Source organism: Mus musculus, chromosome 4 (genome assembly GCF_000001635.26).
Source record: "Mus musculus strain C57BL/6J chromosome 4, GRCm38.p6 C57BL/6J".
NCBI lineage: Eukaryota > Metazoa > Chordata > Mammalia > Rodentia > Muridae > Mus > Mus musculus.
The window spans coordinates 98,642,235-98,657,527 of record NC_000070.6 but is presented as its reverse complement, the minus strand read 5'-3'; the positions used below and the strand labels follow the sequence as shown (position 1 = coordinate 98,657,527).

General features: G+C 42.0%; 1 protein-coding gene across 12 annotated transcripts in view; it reads right to left on the bottom strand.

Annotated features, from left to right (window-relative positions):
• Patj (PATJ, crumbs cell polarity complex component) overlaps positions 1 to 15,293 on the bottom strand; it is a 324,044-nt gene that overhangs the window by 62,076 nt on the left and 246,675 nt on the right. For all 12 annotated transcript variants that reach the window (XM_006502704.3, XM_006502705.3, XM_006502699.3 and 9 more), the window contains 2 exons: positions 7,043 to 7,160; positions 4,970 to 5,124 (listed from right to left, as the gene is read on the bottom strand). In XM_006502704.3, coding sequence (XP_006502767.1) covers positions 4,970 to 5,124; positions 7,043 to 7,160 — 273 coding nt within the window. The remainder of the gene's footprint in view (positions 1 to 4,969; positions 5,125 to 7,042; positions 7,161 to 15,293) is intronic.

Genomic DNA, 15,293 nt, shown 5'->3' with positions numbered 1-15,293 from the left:
TGTATTGCTTTTCTATAAACCAACAGAATAAGACTAAAAGAAATATAGTATTTGTCAAATTGATAACATCACTACTTGCTAGTTCCGTTGACTTGAATAGTTTGAATGCAACTGATACAATTTTTTTACACTGTCAGTTGTAGTCACACACACACACACACACACACACACACACACACACACACACACACACAAGTAATTAATATATGAAATGAAAGCCACAGCCATAAGAGGTAACACAAGAGCTGCTGGGAGTTTACAAACACATAAGACTTTATTGACAGGCTCATATGTACCTAAAATTGAGTTCTCATGCCAAGCCTGATTTAACAAAAAGTTGATACTCATGAACATGAATATATTGTTTATACTGAAATATAGATTTAATGAAGGAAATGGGATATTCCCAGTTGATCATTATATTTCTTTGAGATTTCTCCCCTCCAAAACTTCCTATATGCCACTTTCCACTCTCCTTTAAATCCATGGTTTCTTTCTCTCACTAATTGTTATTGCATGCATGTGTATATGCTCTACATTTTATAAGTCCCCACAGTTCCATTTGTTCCTTACTTACTGAAATTGTACTCAGCCTGCACAACATTATTGCTTGCTGTCACACTCTTACAGCCTGAATGACCAAGTCCAGAGGGCTATTTGTTAACATTCTTCCAGTGCGATTCATAGAGGCTTTGTAAACTCTGCTTGATTTTAAAGCAAAATGGAGGTTAAAAAGATGTTTTGTATAAAAACATATGACTTAAGCAATAATGCCAGAAAGGAGCTGGGCTTTGGGGATTACGTGCCAAAGCACGCCAAGCTCCTTGTGAGACAGACTCTGCAAGGTTCACACGAAGGGGAACAGCAGATAACCAATGCAAAGGAGCTTTCTTCCCTGCCTGCTCTAAAAAATCCAGGAGTTGAAATTACGACAGTCCTACTTCCAAACTGTCAGAAGCGGTCATAAGTGAGTGAATATAATATAATGGGATTCAGTGAGGGTCCTTCAGGATAGATATGGCTGTGGCAAAAGATCTTCTCCATTTTAACTTCTTTTTTTTTTTTTTAAAGATTCATTCATTCATTCATTCATTCATTCATTCATTCATTCATTCATTCTATGTAAGTACACTGTAGCTGTCTTCAGACACTGCCGAAGAGGGCATCAGATCTTGTTACAGATGGTGGTGAGCCACCATGTGGTTGCTGGGATTTGAACTCAAAACCTCTGGAAGAGCTGTCGGTGCTCTTAACCACTGAGCCATCTCTCCAGCCCTCCCTTTTATCTTCTTAGTAGGTAAACTTTGCTACATAATGTGCTAAAGCCATGGGCCCTCTATCTTGATGTATAGTATGCATCTACCTTAGTAATTATACATTAGTAAAGTATAATGCAGACCTTACACAACTGTGTAATAAGATGGATTAAATTGGTATTATTCTGTAAAATTTATGTCTAATAATAAATTACACTATCTGTGCATGTTGTAGCCTAGTGGTGACATATGTGCTTAGGTATGTGAATCCTTGGATTCAACCCCTGACATATAAATAGATATTAAATCAGGCAGTGGGAAAAAAATTAAAACTCAGAAACTATTTAATACTGACAATCTAAGGTCTTTCAAAATCAAGAAAAAAATATATATATATATTTTAAAGTGGGAAAATGGCAGGAACCGGGAAATGTTATACAAAATGAGACAACCCAGGCCCCAAAAGAAAACAGTTCATGATCTCCTCATATGAAGAGCCTAGCTTCAAACTTGAGAGTTGTGTGTTTAACTTGTGTCTATAGAAGGCAGGAAGCCAGAAAAGGTTCATGAGGAAGGAGGGGAGATGAGGCCTCAGTGAAGAGTTACAAGTTCAAGAGGAAATGGGACAGGGATGGCAGAGGGGTGGGGGGTGAGAGGGTAGGAAGCAAATTAACCATAGTTAGGAATGCATGACAAAGTCTTAGGGACTCCCATTAATCTATGAGCTAGTTACAAATACAACTTAAAAATAAAAGGAGTTTCAACTGAGGTATTCTCATGGGCAGACAATGCTCTTCCTAGAAGGCACGGTTATTACATGAAGATCTGTGTCAGGAGCTAAATAGATCCTTCAAGTTAGTGGTCTAGGAGGCTGCAGAGGCACAAACCAGCACAGGACCAATGGTCTCGAGTGCTATATTTTGCTTCTTCAAGAATGTGGGTGTAAAACTCCCAATGAGGAGTCAGACATTTTAAGAAGGGTTAACAGGGCTGGGAGGGACTGGCAGGGGCTGAGGTCTTGTACTTGCAGATTGCATGACTTCCAGAAGCTGTGTAGTAGTTTACGGGGCAAAGGAATACTTCAGCAAGGCCAGCAAGAGCAAGGGAAGACAGGAAAAAAGATGAAATTGTATGCCTCTGAATGACAGGAAATTAAACATGAATGAATACCTCACCTTCGCAGCATAATCTGCCTTATCTGTCTTCCTTATATCATGTAACAATTAGTCTATAATAAATTCAGAAAATGCTTTCTCCAGTGTTCCTTTTTTTCTACCCTTTAGAGATCTGAAGTATTTTGATTTTTCATTGGGTTATCTCCCACTGTAAACCACAAACATTAAAATATAGCAGAACTAGCTAGCAAATCTCTCTTCCAGAGCAGGGTAACATCACTCAGCTTCACAACCTAGGTCAAAGCAAGAGGAACTGAGCAAACATATGTAAGTTATCACAGCAGCCTGTGCTCCTCAGAGGCCAGCCTGGCAGTGGCATCACAGATGAGAACAACAGGGGCAGAAGGCTGTCTCCTAGGACAGGGCCAGGTGTGCTTGTAAACCTTCTGAGGGCCTCACCCTTGTCATTAGCTTGGGGCTTTCAAAGGCGGGTGCAGGTGACTGGCTGCAAGCACACAGACAGGACATGCGATCTCCCTCTGTGATCTCAGAAGCCATCTGTCCTGGCAGAGAGGACTGATGAGGTGTCAAGAGACTAACTCTACAGATGGCCAAGATTGTTGGCTACATAACAAAAAAGACACAGATTCTTATTGGGAGGGCTGTGTGTGGGAGGGGTGTGTAAGGGAGGGGTGTGTAAGGGAGGGGTGTGTAAGGGAGGGGTGGAAGTCAGTGCCCTTCCCTGCACCAAGGCTGAAGTGAGTCTAACCAGGAGAGGTTCTGCTCATACCTGGCTCATCATTTCCTGCAACTTCTTTTTACAAATTACCATCTTTGTTTGCAAACTTCCTGCTGGCTGGATAATGGGACCCATGTGTTAGTTTTCATGCTTCATTTGAAAATTGGGGGGGGGGCATTAAAAAGGGGAAAAAGATCTTCACAGGAACAATGTGTTTAAGCACTTTTCACATCGGCCCACTTTTTGGCTGCACAAAAACTACACACCTATATTTTTTCTGTAACTCTAACTTAAGGCTGTCAATGAGGTACGTGAGGTTAGGAAATAAAAGCTGTGTCCCATCTCTCATTTTAAGTGGTGCTTATCTTTCAAAGACACTGGGATTTATAGTCTCAAATGGCAGAACCATATATTAGGAACCTCATGATGATCTTTAAGAACTTTTATCTTCGCCTTTCTTCGCAGAGCAAGATAATCAATAAGGCCCCGGCTGCTGGAAGAGGAGGCTGGGTGAGCGCCCTCAGACAGAGACCAGAGCACAGGCCAGTGGTAGAGGGCAGTACACAGTGGGGTCAGGAATCCCGGGGGGCGGGGTTCCACACAGAGGGGAACTGTATTTATGCCAACAGAAGTGAGGAAGCAGGCTGAAGAGTCGTGACTTTCAGCTGACTGCATTCCTTTGAGTCTTCCAGGAAGTCTAGATCTGTCTTAGGCTAAGTCATAAAAAGAGACTTATTTACAACAAAGAAATCAGATGGCTAAATATTTTATCTTATATGTATGTATGTATGTATGTATGTATGTATGTATGTATGTGCACCATGTGTGCACAGTGCCCAGGTATTGGACCCCATGGAATTGGAATTATAGACAGCTTTAAGCCACCCTGTTGATACTCGGAATTGAACCTGCGTCCTCTGGGATAGCAGCCCATGCTCTTAACCACTGAGCCATCTCTCCAGCCTCCAGAGGGTTAATTTTTTTTTTTTAATCATGAAAGCATTCTATATAGAACTGCTCTAAAATTTAATTTCCCTGTTTTGCTTAAATAGCTTTATTTATACAAATTTAAATCTTACAGTATTTAAGACCTCTTTTTGGGAAAATGGGGAAAACAGGCTTTTAAGAGGGAGCTAGTACCAATGTTAGGGAATAGTTTCTTAATACTACTCCAATGGCCTTAGTATGGCAAGAAGAAACCATTTCCTAGTGTTTATAAAATTCTTCACTTTTACTACAACCCAGTGAGTCAAGATTTCTATGGTATTTGACCATTACACTGTTCAGTGATATAGCGGAGTCATACATATCATCCAAAAGGAAATCCATATGGAAAGCTCTCTCCTCCCATAATGACAAAGGGCAGACGAACACAGTAGCCCAGGCTAGATAAGATAAGGAGCTTAGAGTCTTAGGGAAGCAAAGGCCCTGGCAGCTCAACTAGCTGTGGGCCTGGGCAACTTCAGCATCCCCAGTTCCATCCAAGTGACATTGCACTTTCATAGGATGCTACATGCAGTAATTTCTGACTGTAGGAGCAGAGGAAAAGTTAATGTCCACAATCACTGTGTTGTGATCAGGCATAAGGTGTTAGAATCCTTTAGTCAATAACATTAGGCTCAAAGCATATTCACTTCTGGGCTGGAGAGTTCACTGAGAGTCATCGGCCAGCCAGCATGCTCTACAGGTAGAGAGGCAAGGTCTGCAGACCAGGAGCGGGGGCCCAGGTTACTGTAGTACCTGCAGCTTCCGAGTTTCCTTATGTTTTAGGGAACAAGTATTTCTATTTTGTTTTGACAGGCTTCAAGTATCCTGGGTCATAATGAGCCTGTGACAGTAATTCACTTCTACATACTTACCAAAGGTGTGTCTTTTCCTCCAACAATGCTGAGCCCGAGCCCGGAGCGTCCCTTGGATATTTCTATGATCATTTCCTGGCCAGGGACGATGGGACATGTTGCAGGGTCCACCGAGAGTGGAGCAGGGTCCACTGGGAGAGGAGCCTGGAAGTTACCTGGAAAGTGACGAAACGAAATGATTAGCAAGCAGGAGATGCGCTCATCGTTTACTGCCTGGAAGATGGGGTTGTGTGGCTGTCACCTCTCTCCCTTCACATGAGGCTCTATGAAGGGAAATGCTGGACCATGGCTCTCCTCTCCCACTGGATGAACCATGACACTGCAATGACACTTTCTGAGATGAAACCATTAATTCCTCGAATCTGTCACCGTATCAATTTTAGGTATATTCAATTAAAAAAAAAAACACCTCAAAATATACCATGAAAATCAGCATGGAAAAATTAGAGATGACGACTACTTAGGAGCACAAAAGCAGATCATGCACTGAGTAGAGAGGCCATCTCCACACGAGACTCTGAATTTAGGTTTGCCCCATGGGGTCTGTGGTGGTCTGACTATGCTTGGCCCATAGGAAGTGGCACTTTCAGGAGGTATGACCTTGTTAGAGGAAGTGTGTCACGGTGGAGCTGGGGTTTTGAGGTCTCATATATATGCTCAAGTCTGGCCAGTGTGATCTAGACCCTCTTCCTGGCTGCCTGTGGAAGACAGTCTCCTTTTAATGCCTGAGAGCCAGGATGTAGAACTCTCACCTCCTCTAACATCATGTCTGCCTACACGTTGCTATGGTTCCTGTCATGATGACGATGGGCTAAACCTCAGAAGCTGTAAGCCAACCCCAATTAAATGTTTTCCTTTATAAAAGTTGCCTTGGTCATGGTGTCCCTTCATAGCAATGAAACTCTAACTAAGACAAGGTCTTAGGTTTAACGTCTTATACTGTAAAAACCAAAACAAACGAAATAAAAATGTACTTAAATACTTCTAAATAAGACTATAGCACAACAATTAAGATGTATAAGGGAATTAATAAAATACACAATTAAAAAATTATTTAAAATTTATCGCTAATATCACAGGCTTAGCTTCTCTAATCCAGAGATCTGGAATTTTTTTGATCATTGACATAATAATGCCATAAATAGAAAAGTATACATATTAACTTCATGTGATAGGAAAAAGTTCAAATACAGACATAAATAGCCTTCAGGCTGTACACTGAATGTGTATATAAAACGTAATGGATTCCGTATTCAGATTTGAATTCTATATCTAATCTATATCATTATATATATGGACCCATTCCAAAATCTTAAAGATTTCTGTTCCCAAGTACCTTGGTAAAGGTTATTCCACCCTTATATACAAAGGTAAACATACATACACACAAATATATGCACACATTTATATTATAATAAATATTACTTCCTGAGGCCATAAAGAAAATTTTGTTAAAAGTTACTGATATTTTCAATATTCATTTATCATCATAATTTAAGCTACAAAATGAATTCCATCCTTCCTTCCTTCGCCTATATCCTTTTGAGACTAGATTCCTAGTGGCTGGCCTTGAATTCACTATGTAGCTAAGGATGACCTTAAATTCCTGAGCCTCCTACCTCTATTTCATAAGTGCTTGGATTGTAGGTGCCACCATGCCTGGCTCTGAACACCAACTCCCTTACTGAATCACAAGTCTTCAAATGGCTTATATCAAATATAGTGTTGAAAACTGGCTTCATTATGATTTTGGAATCATTATTTATGACTTAACTTTTATCTTTGGGAGAGATTGGTAGGCAATCTGTAGGCCTTTGTTTCATCAAATGCTTACATGGAGAGCCTTTTCTGTTTGTGTGTGTATTCAGTAGTGGGGCGTTCAAGCTCAAAGGTAAGGAAGCAGAGGAGGCCCAGGCAGCTAGCTGTCCTACATCCCCATCTCACTGGTAAGGAAGCAGAGGAGGCCCAGGCAGCTAGCTGTCCTGCATCCCCATCTTATTCTTTTCTCAAAGCATCATGACATTTTCCTTCTCCAAAGGTTCACGAGGCAGTTTTGGTTCGATGAGGTCATACCAGAGCCTGTGACGTCTGCATGTGCTGACTGACACAATGGAGCCGGTGACGATGGGCTATCTTGCGAGCTGGAGGAGACTTGTGTTGAATATGTCTGCTGTTTTATCTGGCAGGCAGCCTACAAAAGGAAAGAAAATCATATGAATGTCAAAGAGAGAAGTCATAAGAGCATTGTAAAACTGTTGCATTATTGTTGTGTTTTGAGCGAACAGGATGCTCAGAGAGGAGGCAAGGGACAGCTAGGTTGATTTTAGTTCTGCCTCCTATTCAACCTGGCTTCTAAGGTACTTTGATGGAGGCTTAGTCAAAAAGGGAAGCAGGATATGAGTGGAATATTAACTTGTAGTTTTGTACTTTTGCTGGCAAAGTCCCCACTAAATATTAGCATTAACTAAGAGAAAGGAAGGACGCCATGCCTTCTCAACTGTCACGTAAAAAGCAGAGGTGGTGACCTGATTTGTGGGCTGGATTCCAGTAAATGTCAGACTGTCCCTGGACTCTAGAAATACCTACTCCAGGTTCTGTTCTTTGGTACAAGGTACCAGTCATTGCAAGAACTTAGACAATTCTAACCACTCTGTCTTTGTGTTATGCTTTCTAGTTTTGAAAATACTATTGCCTGTAAAGATACCTCAACCACAAGAATAGCCCTCAGCAGACGATATTATTACACAGCTACTCTGAGGAAGGAAGGTCGCCGAAGTCAGCTGTTAGAGACTGCTACGGTCAGAGTACTTATGGGAAAGCTGCTGGGCTGTGGCTCTGGGGTGTTCATTTGGTTCTCTAGGCTTTTATCTGTATACAAGAAAATATTTGATTTTTACTTATTACCACATCAGGAGATCAGTGGAGAACTTTTGGATCAGTTCTCAGCTTCTGTCCGAATAAGGCAGGGTGTCTATTGTTTTATGCTGTGCACTTCAGGCCAGCTGGCCTGCCAGCTTCTAGCAAGTCTCCTTTCGCCCATCTTGCTGTGTAAGCACTGGGCACTGCATCTGGCCCCTTTATGTGGGTTCTGGGAACAGAACTAACTCAGGTCATCAAGCTTGCTGCACAATGCTTTCACCTGTTAAACAACCTCAGGGCCTCTCTACCTTCATCTTTAATACTGACTGGACCCTTACTTAAAAAGCCTTTTCCTGTTGCATGTCTACTAATAAGAATAAAGTCTGTGTGGAGGGGTTATTACTAAAATCTGGGGGGAGGGGAGGGTAGCACAGAGGCTCAAGGTTACTTAAGCTCAGGGGTCTAAACAGATCCATGGTCACAGACAGCCATACTAATCAGTGTCTCTCTGTGGAGAGGGTCAGTCCTCACAACATCAAAGAACACACTTAAAGAAACACATGGGGCGGCGCCATCTTCAGCTCCAGACAGCCGGCCACCTTCCTGGTGAGAGCACGGGGGTCTGCCCGGCCTGAGAGGTTTGTGGCACAGGCGCCGGCGGGAGCCTTCTTGGCTCCGGGACTCCGCGGAGGGCAGGCTGCACGGGTGACTGTGTGGAATACAGAGTGCCAGCCGTTTCTGGGACGGGCGAGAGTCGCAGAGCTTCTGGGCGGCGCCATCTTCAGCTCCAGATAGCCGGCCACCTTCCTGGTGAGAGCACGGGGGTCTGCCAGGCCTGAGAGGTTTGTGGCACAGGCGCCGGCGGGAGCCTTCTTGGCTCCGGGACTCCGCGGAGGGCAGGCTGCACGGGTGACCGTGTGGAATACAGAGTGCCAGCCGTTTCTGGGACGGGCGAGAGTCGCAGAGCTTCTGGGCGGCGCCATCTTCAGCTCCAGACAACCAGCCACCTTCCCGGCAAGAGCCACAGAGCTTCTGAGGCAGCGCCATCCTCAGCTCCAGACGGCCGGCCTCCTTCCGGACAAGAGCCACAGAGCTTCTCAGGCGGCGACATCTTCGACTCCAGACAACTGGCCACCTTCCTGGCCAAAGCAACACAGCTTCTGGGAAAGATCCTGTTTTGGGCCTTCACCTTCAGCCAGGAGGAGGTCCAAACACCAGATAACTGTACACCTTCCCTGAAAGAGGAGAGCTTGCCTACAGAGACTGCTCTGACCACTGAAACTCAGAGAAGAGAGCTTGTCTCCCACGCCTGCTGATAGAGGGTAACAAAATCAACAGAGGAACAATCTCTTAACAAAGACAACTATAACAACTAACTCCAGAGATTGCCAGATGGCGAAAGGTAAACGTAAGAATCCTACTAACAGAAGCCAGGACCACTCACCATCATCAGAACCCAGAACGCCCACTTCGCCCAATCCAGGACACCCTAACACACCTGAAAAGGTAGACCTGGATTTAAAAGCATATCTCATGATGATGGTAGAGGACATAAAGAAGGAATTCAATAACTCACTTAAAGAAATACAGGAGAACACTGCTAAAGAGTTACAAGTCCTTAAAGAAAAACAGGAAAACACTGCTAAAGAGTTACAAGTCCTTAAAGAAAAACAGGAAAACACAACCAAACAGGTAGAAGTCCTTATAGAAAAACAGGAAAACACATCCAAACAGGTGATGGAAATGAACAAAACCATACTAGACCTAAAAAGGGAAGTAGACACAATAAAGAAAACCCAAAGTGAGGCGACGCTGGAGATAGAAACCCTAGGAAAGAAATCTGGAACCATAGATGCCAGCATCAGCAACAGAATACAAGAGATGGAAGAGAGAATCTCAGGTGCAGAAGACTCCATAGAGAACATCAGCACAACAATCAAAGAAAATGGAAAATGCAAAAAGATCCTAACTCAAAACATCCAGGAAATCCAGGACACAATGAGAAGACCAAACCTACGGATAATAGGAGTGGATGAGAATGAAGATTTTCAACTCAAAGGACCAGCAAACATCTTCAACAAAATTATTGAAGAAAACTTCCCAAATCTAAAGAAAGAGATGCCCATGAACATACAAGAAGCCTACAGAACTCCAAATAGACTGGACCAGAAAAGAAATTCCTCCCGACACATAATAATCAGAACACCAAATGCACTAAATAAAGATAGAATACTAAAAGCAGTAAGGGAAAAAGGTCAAGTAACATATAAAGGCAAGCCTATCAGAATTACACCAGATTTTTCACCAGAGACTATGAAAGCCAGAAGAGCCTGGACAGATGTTATACAGACACTAAGAGAACACAAATGCCAGCCCAGGCTACTATACCCAGCCAAACTCTCAATTACCATAGATGGAGAAACCAAAGTATTCCACGACAAAACTAAATTCACCCATTATCTCTCCACGAATCCAGCCCTTCAAAGGATAATAACAGAAAAAAACCAATACAAGGACGGGAACCACGCCCTAGAAAAAACAAGAAGATAATCCCTCAACAAACCTAAAAGAAGACAGCCACAAGAACAGAATGCCAACTTTAACAACAAAAATAACAGGAAGCAACAATTACCTTTCCTTAATATCTCTTAATATCAATGGACTCAATTCCCCAATAAAAAGACATAGACTAACAGACTGGCTACACAAACAGGACCCAACATTCTGCTGCTTACAGGAAACCCATCTCAGGGAAAAAGACAGACACTACCTCAGAGTGAAAGGCTGGAAAACAATTTTCCAAGCAAATGGTCTGAAGAAACAGGCTGGAGTAGCCATTCTAATATCGGATAAAATCGACTTCCAACCCAAAGTTATCAAAAAAGACAAGGAGGGACACTTCATACTCATCAAAGGTAAAATCCTCCAAGAGGAACTCTCAATTCTGAATATCTACGCTCCAAATGCAAGGGCAGCCACATTCATTAAAGACACTTTAGTAAAGCTCAAAGCACACATTGCACCTCACACAATAATAGTGGGAGACCTCAACACACCACTTTCATCAATGGACAGATCGTGGAAACAGAAACTAAACAGGGACACAGTGAAACTAACAGAAGTTATGAAACAAATGGACCTGACAGATATCTACAGAATATTTAATCCTAAAACAAAAGGATATACCTTCTTCTCAGCACCTCACGGGACCTTCTCCAAAATTGACCATATAATTGGTCACAAAATAGGCCTCAACAGATACAAAAATATTGAAATTGTCCCATGTATCCTATCAGACCACCATGGCCTAAGACTGATCTTCAATAACAACATTAAGAATGGAAAGCCAACATTCATGTGGAAACTGAACAACACTCTTCTCAATGATACCTTGGTCAAGGAAGGAATAAAGAAAGAAATTAAAGACTTTTTAGAGTTTAATGAAAATGAAGCCACAACGTACCCAAACCTTTGGGACACAATGAAAGCATTTCTAAGAGGGAAACTCATAGCTCTGAGTACCTCCAAGAAGAAACGGGAGAGAGCACATACTAGCAGCTTGACAACACATCTAAAAGCTCTAGAAAAAAAGGAAGCAAATTCACCCAAGAGGAGTAGACGGCAGGAAATAATCAAACTCAGGGGTGAAATTAACCAAGTGGAAACAAGAAGAACTATTCAAAGAATTAACCAAACGAGGAGTTGGTTCTTTGAGAAAATCAACAAGATAGATAAGCCCTTAGCTAGACTCACTAGAGGGCAAAGGGACAAAATCCTAATCAACAAAATCAGAAATGAAAAGGGAGACATAACAACAGATCCTGAAGAAATCCAAAACACCATCAGATCCTTCTACAAAAGCTTATACTCAACAAAACTGGAAAACCTGGACGAAATGGACAAATTTCTGGAAAGATACCAGGTACCAAAGTTGAATCAGGATCAAGTTGACCTTCTAAACAGTCCCATATCCCCTAAAGAAATAGAAGCAGTTATTAATAGTCTCCCAGCCAAAAAAAGCCCAGGACCAGATGGGTTTAGTGCAGAGTTCTATCAGACCTTCAAAGAAGATCTAATTCCAGTTCTGCACAAACTATTTCACAAGATAGAAGTAGAAGGTACTCTACCCAACTCATTTTATGAAGCCACTATTACTCTGATACCTAAACCACAGAAAGATCCAACAAAGATAGAGAACTTCAGACCAATTTCTCTTATGAATATCGATGCAAAAATCCTTAATAAAATTCTCGCTAACCGAATCCAAGAACACATTAAAGAAATCATCCATCCTGACCAAGTAGGTTTTATTCCAGGGATGCAGGGATGGTTTAATATACGAAAATCCATCAATGTAATCCATTATATAAACAAACTCAAAGACAAAAACCACATGATCATCTCGTTAGATGCAGAAAAAGCATTTGACAAGATCCAACACCCATTCATGATAAAAGTGTTGGAAAGACCAGGAATTCAAGGCCCATACCTAAACATGATAAAAGCAATCTACAGCAAACCAGTAGCCAACATCAAAGTAAATGGAGAGAAGCTGGAAGCAATCCCACTAAAATCAGGGACTAGACAAGGCTGCCCACTTTCTCCCTACCTTTTCAACATAGTACTTGAAGTATTAGCCAGAGCAATTCGACAACAAAAGGAGATCAAGGGGATACAAATTGGAAAAGAGGAAGTCAAAATATCACTTTTTGCAGATGATATGATAGTATATATAAGTGACCCTAAAAATTCCACCAGAGAACTCCTAAACCTGATAAACAGCTTTGGTGAAGTAGCTGGATATAAAATTAACTCAAACAAGTCAATGGCCTTTCTCTACACAAAGAATAAACAGGCTGAGAAAGAAATTAGGGAAACAACACCCTTCTCAATAGTCACAAATAATATAAAATATCTCGGCGTGACTCTAACTAAGGAAGTAAAAGATCTGTATGATAAAAACTTCAAGTCTCTGAAGAAAGAAATTAAAGAAGATCTCAGAAGATGGAAAGATCTCCCATGCTCATGGATTGGCAGGATCAACATTGTAAAAATGGCTATCTTGCCAAAAGCAATCTACAGATTCAATGCAATCCCCATCAAAATTCCAACTCAATTCTTCAACGAATTAGAAGGAGCAATTTGCAAATTCATCTGGAATAACAAAAAACCTAGGATAGCAAAAACTCTTCTCAAGGATAAAAGAACCTCTGGTGGAATCACCATGCCTGACCTAAAGCTTTACTACAGGGCAATTGTGATAAAAACTGCATGGTACTGGTATAGAGACAGACAAGTGGACCAATGGAATAGAATTGAAGACCCAGAAATGAACCCACACACCTATGGTCACTTGATCTTCGACAAGGGAGCTAAAACCATCCAGTGGAAGAAAGACAGCATTTTCAACAATTGGTGCTGGCACAACTGGTTGTTATCATGTAGAAGAATGCGAATCGATCCATACTTATCTCCTTGTACTAAGGTCAAATCTAAGTGGATCAAGGAACTTCACATAAAACCAGAGACACTGAAACTTATAGAGGAGAAAGTGGGGAAAAGCCTTGAAGATATGGGTACAGGGGAAAAATTCCTGAACAGAACAGCAATGGCTTGCTCTGTAAGATCGAGAATTGACAAATGGGACCTAATGAAACTCCAAAGTTTCTGCAAGGCAAAAGACACCGTCAATAAGACAAAAAGACCACCAACAGATTGGGAAAGGATCTTTACCTATCCTAAATCAGATAGGGGACTAATATCCAAAATATATAAAGAACTCAAGAAGGTGGACTTCAGAAAATCAAATAACCCCATTAAAAAATGGGGCTCAGAACTGAACAAAGAATTCTCACCTGAGGAATACCGAATGGCAGAGAAGCACCTGAAAAAATGCTCAACATCCTTAATCATCAGGGAAATGCAAATCAAAACAACCCTGAGATTCCACCTCACACCAGTCAGAATGGCTAAGATCAAAAATTCAGGTGACAGCAGATGCTGGCGTGGATGTGGAGAAAGAGGAACACTCCTCCATTGTTGGTGGGATTGCAGGCTTGTACAACCACTATGGAAATCAGTCTGGCGGTTCCTCAGAAAATTGGACATAGTACTACCGGAGGATCCAGCAATACCTCTCCTGGGCATATATCCAGAAGATGCCCCAACTGGTAAGAAGGACACATGCTCCACTATGTTCATAGCAGCCTTATTTATAATAGCCAGAAGCTGGAAGGAACCCAGATGCCCCTCAACAGAGGAATGGATACAGAAAATGTGGTACATCTACACAATGGAGTACTACTCAGCTATTACAAAGAATGAATTTATGAAATTCCTAGCCAAATGGATGGACCTGGAGGGCATCATCCTGAGTGAGGTAACACATTCACAAAGGAACTCACACAATATGTACTCACTGATAAGTGGATATTAGCCCAAAACCTAAGATACCCAAGATATAAGATACAATTTCCTAAACACATGAAACTCAAGAAAAATGAAGACTGAAGTGTGAACACTATGCCCCTCCTTAGAAGTGGGAACAAAACACCCTTGGAAGGAGTTACAGAGACAAAGTTTGGAGCTGAGATAAAAGGATGGACCATGTAGACACTAGCATATCCGGGGATCCATCCCATAATCAGCTTCCAAATGCTGACACCATTGCATACACTAGCAAGATTATGCTGAAAGGACCCTGATATAGCTGTCTCTTGTCAGAGTATGCCTGGGCCTAGCAAACATAGAAGTGGATGCTCACAGTCGGCTATTGGATGGATCACATGGCCCCCAATGAAGGAGCTAGAGAAAGTACCAAAGAAGCTAAAGGGATCTGCAACCCTATAGGTGGAACAACATTATGAACTAACCAGTACCCCGGAGCTCTTGACTCTAGCTGCATATGCATCAAAAGATGGCCTAGTCGGCCATCACTGGAAAGAGAGGCCCATTGGACACGCAAACTTTATATGCCCCAGTACAGGGGAACGCCAGGGCCATAAAAGGGGAGTGGGTGGGTAGGGGAGAGGGGGTGGGTGGCTATGGGGGACTTTTGGTATAGCATTGCAAATGTAAATGAGCGAAATACCTAATAAAAAATGGAAAAAAAAAAGTGTTGACTCCTGTTAGAATTAACTAATATCCAATATATATAAAGAACTCAAGAAGGTGGACTCCAGAAAATCAAATAATCCCATTAAAAAGTGGGGCTCAGAGCTGAACAAAGAATTCTCACCTGAGGAATACCGAATGGCAGAGAAGCACCTGAAAAAATGTTCAACATCCTTAATCATCAGGGAAATGCAAATCAAAACAACACTGAGATTCCACTTCACTCCAGTCAGAATGGCTGAGATCAAAAAATCAGGTGACAGCAGATGCTGGCGAGGATGTGGAGAAAGGGGAACACTCCTCCATTGTTGGTGGGATTGCAAGCTTGTACAACCACTCTGGAAATCAGTCT